Raw genomic sequence first — 13,863 nt, forward strand, 5'->3', positions numbered from 1 at the left:
ATAATTTCATGCAGGGGAGTAAACGGAGAGCATTTGCTTGTAACACCCTGTCATGTTCAACATGCAATTTTTCCATAACTCTTTTCTAATGGGTTGCATGAGAGCTTGGATGCAAAGTAGCTGCGTGGAGATGGAGAAGATCCTTCAGGAATTGCTTTGCATGTGGAAATGAATTTCAGTTCAGCCACTTCAGACCATTTTTTTTTTTTGTTTACTTTCCACTGACATGAAATCAGCCGCGATTGCATCGCATGCGGGATTGGTTAGCCAGTTACATAATGCTTAATAAATCCAAGAGAAATAATATAAAACACATCACCCAGTCTGGGAAGAGTAACAGTGTCTCAGCCAGTGCCACTAACCCGCCCGGGCCAGGCACTGGCAAAGCATCTGAACCACTGCTGGGGGGATGCAGGGTTGAGCCGCTGTATCATAGATGTGATTAGGAAAAATGCTTGTAGCATCTTTAAAAGCCTTGAAGATAGACAGATTGCAGACCTTGTGTTAATGGTAAGGGTATATCGAAAAGCGGAGCTCACATGACCGTGATGGGAGCAGCTCACCCAGTCCCACAGGGCAAGGCAGGCACGTGCCCGTGCACCCAGCTCCAGCTGTATCTGCTGCTTGTGTAAGGGATTACTTCACCCTGTTAATTTTCCTCTGAGTACTTCATAAAATCATAACGGCCCTGTAAACAGAAAGAGCAAGATTTAGCGACTAAATTATTTACCACAGATGATTTCCACAGTGGCGTGTGGAGAGGAGAGGACATTTTGCTGAGATGTCAGTGCTGGTGGTCCCCAGGCAGGGAGAAGGAAGGGAGACAACCCAGGACAGGGCTGCCAGGCTAAACACAACACAGCGGTGCTGACTTCCACCCAAAACCACAGGGTGTGTGTGCAGGGAGATGGCAGGTACCTCCGGCTGTGCAGTGCTGTGCTGCAGCTCTCCCAGGAAAGCTGTCCAACCCACGGGTGCACCGCACCGAGCACACGCCACTGCTTTGCACAGCCCAGCTCTTCTCCTCCTTTCCCTGCCTGCTCTGCTCCCCCACTTTGCTTCTAGTCCCAGGGAGACCTACTGTCGCCTTCACCCACGCTGTGGTTAAATACCAACAGAGGAAAAGCTAGGGATGAAGGGGTTAATTACTACAGGCTTAGCGCAAGCCAAGCCTGTAAGTGACTCCCTATTGCTGTTTCGAAAAGAGGCTGCCTGGAAAGGGAAGCGGGGGGAGCCGGGGGGGGGGGGGAAGAAAAAGAGGTTTACTTTACAACCGTCATTATTTAATCTGGAGAGTTTATACAATGGAAAATAAAAGGCAGGGTATGCAAAGTCAAATCATTTCTATTTCATTAACGGTATGGAAATCGTTTTGTTTTTATAGGGGAAAAACAAATGTGAACTTGATGTGTCTGTGTGTGCGCGCGCATGTAACTCCCTTCATTGCAAAGGGCAGAGCAGTGAAATCCAGAAATAAAAAATGACTCAGAGGCCGTAGGATCTATGAGTCAGTTGAGCTGTTGTTGTTTTTAAACACAAGCGAGAGCACAATATGGCAGATAATTGCCTGTGCAGTCCTCCCGTCGCAGGCGTCCCTGCCAGCCCACCCCAGCGGCGGGCACTGGCCAGACCCAGCACCAGCACCCCGACCTCTGCGACACAGACAGGGACCCAGAAGGATGGAGCATGGGTTGTCCCAGCAGGAGCAGCTTTGGGGCACGGAAAGTGAAATCTGGGGGAGAAAACTTGAGATGTCCTGAAGGGGAAGTGTCTTTCTGCAGGTGGAAGAGAAGGATCCCTGGCGTTGTGTGATTTCAGTGCCTTGGGCAGGAGCAAGATGGGCTGTGACAGTGGACAGAGGAGACGAGCAGGTCCAAGGGCAGATGGAGGAGCATGGGGTTGGGCACACTCTCCCTGTCCTTGCCTGCAGGCACAGACATCAACTGACTGAAATCAAAGAGAAACCAGTCTGGCCAAATCCTCCCCAGAGTGCTGGGCACCACCTCGCTGGCCCCTGGCCCTGCAGCTCACCAGGACAGAGCCAGCATTGCTGGGGCACGACCTCGGGGTACGTCTGTAGGAAAGGTCCCAATGCCCCGTGAGCAGTCATGGCACTGACAGGCAGATAACTGGCGAAAGGTACCCGAGAAATACTGGAGATTACCAAAGCAGAAGGACGGACAGTATTCTGCAGAGCTCTTCTCTCCCCGGGGTGAAGTTAGATCATGATGTAATTTAAGCATCTGAAAGAGATTGGAGAAATCTGCTGGTACGATCCATACCCAATTTACTTTGTAATGGGACTAAGCAGTATTTGCTAAACACTTAATTTAAAGGGATATTTTCACAAAGGAAAAATAAGTGGTGGAATAAGTCAGTTACCAGCCTGTTTGAAGAAGGTCCAAGTACAGCAGAAATGTATACTGCATGTCTTTCTGGCACTGGGAAGCACTGATGTCTAAGGCAATCAAAATCAGTCCTTTTTTATTCACCAGGAAACATTACTGGCTCATTCCTCACTCCATACTGTACTCTGCCAAGTACAGTATTTATTATGCAGGACGATGTGGGACCACATACCTGAGGGCAGATCCTGGTCCTCTGAACCAAATGCAGCCTGAGCACTCCTGGGTTTCCTGGGGGAGCCAGGGGCTTGTGCCTTGCAGGGGCGAAAAATGGCGTAATAAGTTTTTTCATCTCCATTTGGTCTGCTCTCCCTCTCCTATGAAGATGAAGATACAGTGTTTGTAAAACGCATAGGTGGAGAAGAGCAGCCCGACGCTAAAAACCTTTTTGGTTCAGCAGCTGAAAGTAGCACCAGATCCGACTCCTGGAGAACAGAACTGTGCTGCAGGAAGCCAAACTGCATCTGAAATCAAAGTACGATATCCTGAGGTCTAGTTCTGGGGGGATCCTGCAGCACTGCAGGGTGCTGCAGTGAGATCAGGTGCTTTCCGACAGATTGGATCTAGCTCAAACTGGAGCTGACTGCAGGAAATCTGGGATCTCTGTTATACAGTTCATGCTGGACAATTGCAGTGGGGGCTTCTGACCCCGCGTAGGATCTCCTGGAAATCAGGGACGTAGGAATTACCCTGACATAGCCCATCCGTGGCACTAGTGGTTGCTTTGTGGAGGCGGCAGCTCAGGAATAACCTGCTGATGGAGAACACCAAGGTCCTGGTGTTCTCACACGGGTCAGCAAGAGAGCAGAGCCCATCAGCCCTGTGGTTGTTTTAATCTTAAAAACAAGTACTGTATATAATAGGGAGGGAATTTGTTTGTTCTCATAATAATTTTATGAGAGGCTCTGTTATTGTGCAGTCATGTCATTAGCCATGGATGAAAGCCCAAGGCAAAGCCTAACCCTAAACCAGGCAGGGGATGAAGGACTCGCCACCGAGGCCGGGCTCAGCCAGGTGGGACAGCAGGCCTCAGCACAGTCTTGGTTTCCACCAGGGCACCTACCTGGAGGTTTCCAGGAGTGATGTGGCTGCAGGGCTAGGACAGAGGTGGTCCCCAATCCCGCACCAAAGTGTGCTGATTAGAGTCTCTCTGCGTGCAGAGCCTGAGGATTACAGGTTGACCATCCCATGTGGAAAAGATGATGCAGAATGCTCCTGGCACCGCTGCAGTCACACCGAGCTGGGAAGCCCTCCACAACTGCTAAGTTAGCATCAGCCCCATCCCTGGGTGCTTAGAGATACACAGAAAAGAGCAAGTAGACTTCACTGTAGAGCATTTATGACCTAAAAATGATCAATTTTTCTTTGTCCTTGAAAAATAAAGACAATTTAAGGGCAATTTGCTACTGAAAGATGGAGCAGAATCTGAAGGTCTTATAATGGAGATTATAAAAAGGTCTTATAATCTCTTATGTGGCAGAGGTCCCCTTCCACCTTTGGAGGAGTGCTGAGGGGCTGAAGTGCCTTAGCATCTCACACCAAGCACCTTTCCTGAAGCCCATCTGGTGTTTAGTTGTCACAAAACAGCATTGCAGAGAGAATATTGGAGAACTAAAACTGCTCATTCTGCCCTGCAGCAAAAATGCATTGCTTGCACGTGCCACCACTTTGGCTGTGAAGCGCTTTCTCCTTCCCTGTAACAAATGCACCGTGCCTCCACATCTGTGCACCCCTGGCTTGCTCCTTAGGGATGCACCCTCCTGAGGGACTGCAGCGTGCCGCAAGCTGAAGTTGGAGTTAGGTGGTGGATGCCCTACCTGCTCTCTGGGGCTGCACTGGTAGAGACGAGCTAATAAGCGCCCTATTTATTCCACGGGGTTTCTGCAGCTGCAGCCACCGTTGGCAGCTGAGCACCTGGCAGGCGAGCAAAAAGCTCATCTGTTGGGTGCTGAGTGCTTCTGTGACTGCGGTGATAGGACTGGTATGAAATTCTTTGAGAGCGCTGTTTTAGGTGACTGTCTTAAGGGGGAAGAGGATGGGTTATTGACTGTGGCAATGGTGCTTCAGCGGGCCTTGCAGGTGGCCAAGTAGAGAGCGTGGATGCCCTGTGGGTAATGAGGCTGGAGGGCTGCCCCAACACACATGAAAAAATATCCCGGTGTCCTTGGTTGGTGGTATTACCCCTGCTGCTCTTGCAGGAGAGACTCAGGCACATTTGGAGTAATTTTTTCCTTTATTCCTCTACTTGAAAATCCTCTCATATTCTCTTAGTAACCTCTCTGAGGTCCCAGTTATAGATACCAGAAGACTTGATCCCACTCTGGTGCACGAGAGAACAAGCCTTCCTACTGATAGGAAGCCAAGCTCACGGAGAGCCCACCTATCGGTGACTTCAAACCATCTTTCCGTCGCTCCACAGTAACTTTGACTAACTGTACTATTTATTGGCTCACATCACATCCTTATGGCTTCAATTTATTTTTGGAAAACTCAACCCACATTTAATTAGTTTATAGTTTGTTCCAAGTTTTGCTTATCCAGCTTTTTTTTTTTTTTTTTTTGGCTTTTTTTTTTTTTTTTGAAGTTTGTATTTTGATGTTTAGCATTTGCCTTGGCAACATCTGGAACCCCTTTATGGAAGTGTATTGTTACTTTTACTGCTCGTGCAGCTTTATTAAATCATCCAACTATTAATATTGAAAGTGTTCATCTGGGTCTAATCAGGGCCACGATGAGTGATGTGGCAGTTAAATTGTACCTACAAGCTAATGGTTCAAGGACACAAAGTCCTAAAGAAACTTACAGTGGTCTTTGTGCTCTTCTTTTTAGCTTCCTAGGAGAAGGAGGAGGGAGGGGGAAAAGAGATATTCTTGCTCTGACCTTTCTTGCAGAGCAGATAACAGAATTGCAGCCTGAGCTAGTTTAGAACAATTTGTCTCCAAAGAATTTTGTCCAGTTACCACTATATTTCTGGATCTTGTTTCCATATTTAACTCTTTCATCTGCCGTGGCTTCTCCGCTCCACAGTGCAAACAGTTGCCAAGTCAAGATCCCCATCATACACACCAGTACAAAACTGCCAGGGCTGACGTTTTGCTCTGAGACCTCAAGCAAACCCTTGATATAAATAAGTAAATAATATACCTGGTGGGTATAAATGCATAAATAACAAACCTCATCGCTCTTCTACATCAGCGACATCTACAGATTGGATTTGTCCATTTGCTTTTCCTCTGCAGGGCCCCCAGATATCTCTGGGATGATGGTGCTGAGCCCACGGTCCTGCACTAGCATGCTGCCAGCACAGCATGAGCTGGGGCATGGAGGGTTAAGCTGACGGGGGTGAAAGAAGAAATATGGCAGCAACACCACCAGAGCACAGCCCTGGGCGTAGTAGGGCTGAGTTTTGGGGGCAGAAGCTAATTTACCTTAAATTCTCTGTTCTCATGTGATAACACCTGCAGGGTTTGTAGAGCGTGGTGGCCGTTGCTGTAGACTGAGAGCCCCATGCAAGTGCTGGGTTTCATTTTCTGATGCACCTCCAAGTCTCTCATCCTTGAGAGAAGTTTTGCCTGAGATCCTGCTAGTCTTGCCCCAGCAGAGTGAGGCAGGGAGGCAAGGGTAGCTCACAGCAGCTGCAGGTGCTTCAAATGCAGCTGAAGTTGTGATTGTGGCAGCTAACCCTTGGATGGATGCAGGCTGTTGGGTCTGTTGAGGTCACCCCCAAAATCCCTGTGCGCCTCGGCTGGGCCAGAGCAGCCTGTGGGTGGGATACTGAGCAAGAGGTTGTGGGCAGCATCCTCACCCGCTCTGCTCCCAGCTCCCCTGCTGCCTTGCATGATACGATCCCTGCTGAGCCACGTTCTAAGCTTCGCATGGGTCATTTAAACCAAAATTTTCACCTTCCAGCCTTCAGATGCAAGAGGCTTTTCTTCTGCAGCCAGGTTTCCCCTCTGTCATTAACCCTGGCCCAACGTATGAGGCCACAGGAGCTTGTAAACAGTTTATTTCTGCGCAGGAGCCTTCCAGCAGCTCTTTTACAGCCGTCACGTGGAGGGGGGTCCGGGCCGGCCAGGGAAGCGGAGCAGGCACGTGAGATGCTGTCAGAGCCGGGTGTGCACCCTGGATTTGGAAAGCAGAGAAGTTAAAAATTTCTTTTTGCTACCGGCACAGTATATGCATTAAAAAGGGACTGTAGGCTTAGCTGTTGGCCATGGGCAGGTCACAGATGTGACCACCAAGAATGCAGGAGGTCCTGCAGGTTGCCCACAGATCCAGGGACGCCCGTGGGCATACTCCTGTAGCCTTGCCTGCAGGGGCTGAGGCTTTGCAAGCCACAGTCAGGGATTTTGCAATTTGTTTCTGGTTCACACTAATAGCACGTGATGGAAAACCCCTGTGACGACTGTTGCAGCACAGCAAACCACGACTGCCCTTTTCACAGGGGCTGAGAGCACCCAGCTCTGCTAGGTGGCTCGGGGAAGCGGCAGCTGGAGAAGCGTGGATGGCCCAAACCTTCAAAAAACTTAGCAGATTGCTACCTGAACACTCTGCAGTGTATTTAAGTAAAAATTTATAAATATATATTTCTACATAAGCCACTCAGTGGCTTCTTTGGGGGAAAAAAAAAAAAAAAAAAAAGGACATTTAACAGCCTTAAAACAGGAAGCTTAAATTTAGCTGGGATTTATCCCTTAACCAAGCATAGTTCATTCACCCTTTGTACAAAAATAGAGAAAATTTTATGCCTGTGTGATAACACACAGAGCAGTTCCGCAGAGGCAGCAGTTATTCCTGCCACTGCAGCCAGATCCAGCCCTCCAGGGGCAGGACAGCTGGGCCAGGGCACAGCAGGCAACAGATCCCTGAGGGACCAGCTCCTGTTGCCCCAGAGTTCGGGAATTCTCAGCCCATCATTTATTGCTGGAAACACAGATGCTTGGGGAGCCGGTGGTGAACACATTTCGGGGCTTGGGCTTGTTGAATGGGCAGAGGGGAGACAAGGAGGCAGCAGGAGAGGAGGGGAATAAGTAAAGTTTTAAGGCATGCAGAGACCTGGAGATGTCCCTTTTTGGGCACTGCATGCACTGAAGATGAGGGGATACACCAATTTGAGCCTAGGTTGTAGAGGAAGAAATAACCTTCCCCTTGATGATAAACAGTACAGGAAACACAGAGGGAAAGCCTGGCTCTGCAAAGGGCAGGTCCTGCTGGACGAGACTCCACACTGCCAGCATCTCTCCATCTCCTCTAGGCTTTGGCATAATTGAAAACACGTTTGACTGAGTAAAGGAGCAAAATGAGAGCTATGAAAAAATGCATGGAGAAATAGGGTCAATTCAGGCTCCTTATGTACTGGCGGTACAAATTGCTGAAAATTGTGCTCATTCTCCACCGCCCCTCTGCCCCTGCAGCTTGCAGTGCTGGTGCTCGCCGCAGCCTTAAGACCAACCTGTGCAAGTGGTGCGACTCCACGCCGCCGGCCTGTGAGGAGAAGGTGTGCTACAGCAACTGCAACCTCAACTCCTACTGTGAGGACCCCTACGAGATCTGCGTGGCCATATGGTAAGGGGCAATTCCTCCATCAAGGGGGGACAAGGGGGAAAAAGGAGCTCATGGGGCGGCAGCTCATGGCAACACACATGTACATGTACACCTGCACTTGAATTACTGCCCATTAAAATAATTTGGGACTTTCTCTTCCTTTCTCTTTGACTCCATTACAATTAAAACTACAATTCGCAGTAAAAAAAAATTATTTGGTCTTCCCTATAATTAGCACCAGTTTATTTTCTAACTAAATTTAGCATTTAAGTGCCTGACGCAGAGTGTGGCAAGTTTGCTGTGGGATGTCTAAACCACCATAAACCCCTGAATTTAGCTTTACAAGCTGAACCCAAGGGCAAAACCAGCAGCCCTGACCCCCAAACCAATGATGTCCTCCTGTATCAGGCTGGTGAAACCCTGGTTCACGTGGAGGGGTACAGACAAGGTCTGCCCCCATCCAGCACACGGATGTCTGAGCTGGTACCAAACTGGGGTTTAACCCACCTCCTCCCTATCCCCTGGGAAAAGCCTTTTTCTGCTTCTGTGGGAGGTGCCTGGAAGGGAAGCACAATCTCACATTTCAGGCTAAGCTTGGCTCGGAAGAGTGCCTCCCCCAGATTTTTGGTCCCCATGAGCAAAACTGAAAAAACATCCATTTTGGGTCTGCCCAAAGTGATTTTCTTCCTCTTTCCCTTTTAATTTGGCTGCCAAAGTGAAAGCCAGCCAAGCACTTATCACTAGGCTTTATCTCAAACTGCTAATTAGCGTGAATACTGTACGCCCCCCTTTCGGTAGGAGTTTGCCTCAACATAATTGTTGCATTATGGATGTTAAAAAAAAAAAATAAAAAAAATCAACACACAAAACCAACAAGAAACTCAAACAAACAAACAAAATCCACCCCCTGCTCCAAGTTCTCCTACACACACATGGAGAAGCCACCTTAAATCCCTGGTTAGGCAGTCCAGCATCTTGCTGGGTTTTCCCTCGGACAGCCTACTCGTACAGGAAAAAGCAAGTCCCCTGCAGCATAAATCCCCATGCCAGGAAAGTAATCCCACAGCACCAGATGGGGCTACATCATGTATTGGATGGGGCGAGACAGCTGTGGGGGTCACAAATAACCTGTTGGCTCGGCAGCCTCCCCCCAGCATTTCCCACCCCATCCTAAGATCCACCCTGAGGTTAAGATCCCTGCAGACAGACAGGGCTCACCTGCAAGGCAGCCTTGCTGCCCGTTGCTCATTTGCAGAAGCATATTTGGATCATCCGAACTTGTCCTGCATGGGTATGGGTCACAGCAGCAGCTTTGGCCCCATGCTCATGACCAACGTGCTCGCATCCTCCAGTGTGCCCTGTCTGGGCAGCCCACAGGGGAGGGATTGCACCCTCCTAGGACTCTTCAGCTGGAAGCGCCTCTGACAAATTTCTGGGAAACCCAAGAAAACGGGGGGAGCGCTGAAACCAGGGGACTTCACCAGGGAGAGGAAGACAAATTTGGGTTCTTCCCCCTGCTTTTATGTCTGACTTCCCAGCTGACCTCAAAGGCATTGTGAAATCTCTCCATACCATCGCCCTCCCACTTCACACCACTAGACCTGGAAGCAGAGGCCGTCTCTGGCAAAGTTGCAATGGTTGTAATGTCCTTCCAACACTCCCAGGAGTAGCTGCAATGCTCACCAGCCTCCCCATGGCCCATGCAGGGCCAGTCATTCCCCATCACTCATCCTTGCCCCAGGGCTGCCCCGCAAACCTGGCCAGTGCTGGCTTATCCTGACTCCTCCAAGGAAGGCTCCAGAAACAAGGGTCAAACCCTGGCACTCCGCTCTTAGTTCTTAATTAGGTCTTAATTACCCACTGGCTGATCCTCCCTATAGGAGAAGGGCTGCATCCTGGATCGCGTTTCCCCGGTTGGGAGCCGTCCAGCCCCGATCTGCCCAGCATGTCTCACATACCATGCCAGCAGCCTGTGTTAGCTCCACTCTGGCTTTCCAAGGATGAGAGGCTCCATCACAACACCAACAGCTTCCTCCTAATCCCATCTCCAAGCTCCAGCTCCTTTCAGCTGCCACCACCTGCCCCATAACTGGACATAACCCAGTTCATGCTTGGTCATTCCTAAATCTGCCTGAGCACCCCAGTTTTTAAGGATGTCCACCATTTGCTCCACAAACCACTTCCCTCACCCAGCTTGGTAAACAGCGGGTGGAGACGAAGACAACAAGGGTCCAACAAGGATGATTCCACCATGCACCAGAAGAAGGGAGCTCCCAGCACTGGGACCCTCTAGCCAAAGCCTCCTTGTGCTGAGCCAACGCTGCCTGAATCCATTACAAGAACTGGAGTTTTCCAACAAAACAAGAGCCCTGTGCTTAAGGGGTTGGGTGACAACCAGAGCTAAACCCATCCTTTTGCTCTACATGTGGCACTTTTCCACGGCTTTCACGGGAGCCCAGTCAAGGTGCTGCTGAGCAAAAAATGTGGCATGTGAGGACCTAACCCAGCTGCTGAGCACTGATGGTTAAAAAAGCTCTATGGACATTAGCACTATGGAGCTAAACCTGGTGCTACGAGCCACATTTCAGTGCATAACTGGAGTTTTATAAATGAAACATTTTGTAAGTGAGACCTGTTCTCCCTGTGCTCGCTGAAGGCTTGCGCGCAGTTAAATGTAACACGGGCACTGGACTATTTTGCATCTTCACTCCAGAAAGGGAAAAATCTCTTGGGAAGTCTTCACCAGCCCAGCTCCCATCTCTCAGCTGGTGGGAGGAATGTCTCTGTCTTCCCCAGCTGATGTTATGACCATCTCTGATGCAAGGGGCGTTAGACAAAGCTGAAAAACACGTAGCGTTTTAAAAAAAAAAAAAAAAAGGAAAAAAAAAAGCAGGTCCATCCTTTCTTTTCAGACCAAATTCCCTAGGAATGCCAAGAAATTACACTTTTACCTCCATCTTAATTATCTGAATGAAAATAAGGAGGAGCTCTGACTTACTTGCCATTGCATCCCTGATTGGGCCAAGCCCCAGAGCTCCTCTGCCCCAGACCTGCTGAGGACTGGAACATCAGCAGCCGACACAGCAGATTCCATTTGCAATTGCTCGGTGTCTGAAGCCATGGTATAAACGCAGGCACAGCCCCACGGTCAGGGAGTTGTATCGCCTTCACGTTATAATTTGGCAGCTCCAAAGGTCAAGCTGTTTCTAGAAATAGCCCCAACCAGTGACTGAAGGGCTGTACTGCCGCAGGTCGCCGGAGGCAGGAGCAAATGGTCCTGCAAGGACAGGGTGTGACCAGCAATTAGCCCAGAGAGAGCCCAGGGGATGAGGTGGCACCAACGGGCTCCACCTGCACGAATGGGTGGAGAGGAGTGGGAGGGAAGCACAAGCCAAGCGTCACTAGCGAGCGGGTGTTTCAGCGTCTACATCCCTTCTCTCTCCCCTGCACAGGTGAAATCTGGGCAGCAGAGACCCCAGCTCCTGCTGAGGCAGAGATGTTATGACTTGTATTGCAGCAGAGGTGACATACAAGGTGGCACCCTTGTTTTGGAGGGTTTCCTTAGGACCATACAGCCCCAAAACCTGCTGGCCTAGCAGCTGGTGTTAGTAAAAGAAGAATTTTGCCCCAAATCGCATGCAGGGCATTTAGCCTTAGGGTTGGCACTATCTGATCCAAGGCGTGATTAGAGCTGATAATTATCTATTGGAAACAGTCAGTCTCTGGCTCACATCCTACTACTGGCATGTGCTACACATTTCACCATTTGGAAGAGACAAAGGGCGTTAACAAAGCCCCTCCAAAGCACACGTAATTAGAATTACACCAGAGCTGCTGCAAACAAGTTGCTCCCTAAATGGCTTAAAATAAATGATCTTAAAACCAGGTTTAAGATGACACACAGGTGACACAAAGGCTGAGCCGCTGGGCTAACGCTGTGTCGGTTCATTTGGCGCATGCAGGAGACAGGACAATGAGAGCATCAGGATCAGCACGCTGTGCCACAATCCCCACCGCCCCATCGAAAACCTCATGGTCCCCAACTACAACACGTCACGCTGCATCATGACCCACCAGCCCAGCGAGGACGGCATCATCTACATCTGCGGCTGCGTGGACGAGCAGGAGTGCAACGATAAACTGATCTTTGAAAACCACACCAACGGTGAGTACTTTTGTTAGTGCTATTTATGGGGGAGAAGGACCCGAAGCTAAAGACAAATCATTTGTATTTCCAGTAGAGTAGGAGACGCGATGCCAGGAGGAGCTCTTTCAGCATTTTGTTTGACCTCCCTATATAAAAGCTACGTAAAATTTGTACCCCGCTATCTAGCCCGGTATTTTGTCTGTGGCTAAACCATCTCCCCCATCAATGCCTCCAGCCTTGGTCTGGAAACACGGATGGAAAATCCACTCATCTCTTGGTAGGTTGTGCCCTTCAGCGTAGGGCAAGTCAACCAGGGAACCCAAAAGCTGATGTAACCCAGTGTGAGTCAATGCTCTGAAAGCTTTAAATAAATCGCATCGGAGTAAATCCTTCCCCGGCACACCCACGGGAACCGCTGGCATCCACCACAGCCTGCAAGCCAGAGAGATGCTGGTGCTGGGCACGGGGCTCAGCACACGGCGGTGCCTCCCCTGCTGTGCTCCTGGGGATTTCTCTTGGGCAGGGACATCCAGAGCCACCCCAGTGCCGCGCACACACGTGAGCATGGCTTGGCAGGCCTGTAGACGCTTCTGCAGATGGCTGTAAATCCACAGGAGGGAAAACTAAGAGGCAGCTCATTTCTGTACCTTGGGGGGTCATATACTTTGGAAATGCTTCCAGCTAGATGCCGAGCCTTTGGAGGCTTGTCCAGACCTCCCTAAATCCAAATGGACCAGGTTTATCCAAGTGCCCATCAAGAATGTGACCCGTAACAAAAGCAAAGTGAAACCCCTTCAATTTTCCATAATTAGAGAACAAGATGCTGAAAATGAGCCTAACCAGAACCTGCAAGTCAGCGGCATAGCTTCTCCCGCAACACGAGGAAAAAAGAAAAAAAAAAAAAAATCACATAAAATGCAAATTCTCGGAACAAACAAGCCACTCTTAATGAAGGCAAACGATGCTGAATTTGGCAGTTCTTTCCTGCTTCCTGAGCCAAACATAACAGGTACGCACACTTCTAGGGAGAGATAGTCAAATCCCAAAGCTGGTGCTGGGATATGTAATTTCACACAGAAATGACAACTGGCTCATTGGAAATGCCACCCCCACCGAAGGCTTCCACAAACGGCCTCCTCCTGCCAGCCAGCACCTAAAGTGCTGAAACTCAGTGCCAGGGCAGTGCAGCCCTTCAGCAGTGGTCTCCTCTCCGATTTGGTTTGTGGGGCCAGCTTGGCAAGCCCCACACCCAGAGACCCCACTCTTTACATCCTTTACTTCTGCTTTAAGGGATTGTTTGCATTTTAAGTATTAACTTACAGTTATCCTCAACGGTACGGACAACTGCTGAGCAGAGAAAAGTCTAATACAGACGAGCACTTCTCCAGCAGCTGAGGCAGGCAGGTTTTTTCCCATTTCTTGATTTCTTAAGCCCTGCCTTCAGGTCTGGGCTGCTGTGTGGCACTGCCCTAGCACCGGGGCTGCAGGGGACCCCTTCAGAGCTCAGAGACCACCCCAACGAACACACAGTGGCACCATTTCCTAAAGCCATGCGAGCAGGAGCCTAGCGGACACCTCAGGAAGATGCTGGGTAGGGCCGAGCACGCAGAGTCCTCACAACCCCTGCGCTGGCTGAGCCTGGCCCTGGAGGTCCATCTCCCCTCAGCAGAGAGGGAAAGACCCAGGCAGCCGTGCTCAGCAAGGTGGGGGTTTACAGACCTGCGGTTATGGCCAGAGCAGCTACATTTTGCTCTCCACAGAAGGGGT

The 13,863-nt window shown here is 49.8% G+C and overlaps 1 protein-coding gene and 1 long non-coding RNA gene across 2 annotated transcripts in view; one reads left to right on the forward strand and one right to left on the reverse strand.

Annotated features, from left to right (window-relative positions):
• The window catches only part of LOC130153489 (TGF-beta receptor type-2-like), a 33,658-nt gene that overhangs the window by 11,473 nt on the left and 8,322 nt on the right, over positions 1 to 13,863 (forward strand). Inside the window, exons 2-3 of the mRNA XM_056348356.1 lie at positions 7,820 to 7,970; positions 11,912 to 12,114. Of these exons, the coding sequence (XP_056204331.1) occupies positions 7,820 to 7,970; positions 11,912 to 12,114 (354 nt within the window). The remainder of the gene's footprint in view (positions 1 to 7,819; positions 7,971 to 11,911; positions 12,115 to 13,863) is intronic.
• LOC130153490 (uncharacterized) lies at positions 1,475 to 4,978 on the reverse strand. The gene is made up of 3 exons (XR_008823407.1): positions 3,469 to 4,978; positions 2,581 to 2,722; positions 1,475 to 2,243 (listed from the first exon to the last, which is right to left on the reverse strand). It is a non-coding gene; the product is annotated as an uncharacterized LOC130153490 (long non-coding RNA).

This window comes from Falco biarmicus, chromosome 8 (assembly GCF_023638135.1).
Source record: "Falco biarmicus isolate bFalBia1 chromosome 8, bFalBia1.pri, whole genome shotgun sequence".
NCBI classification, from domain to species: domain Eukaryota; kingdom Metazoa; phylum Chordata; class Aves; order Falconiformes; family Falconidae; genus Falco; species Falco biarmicus.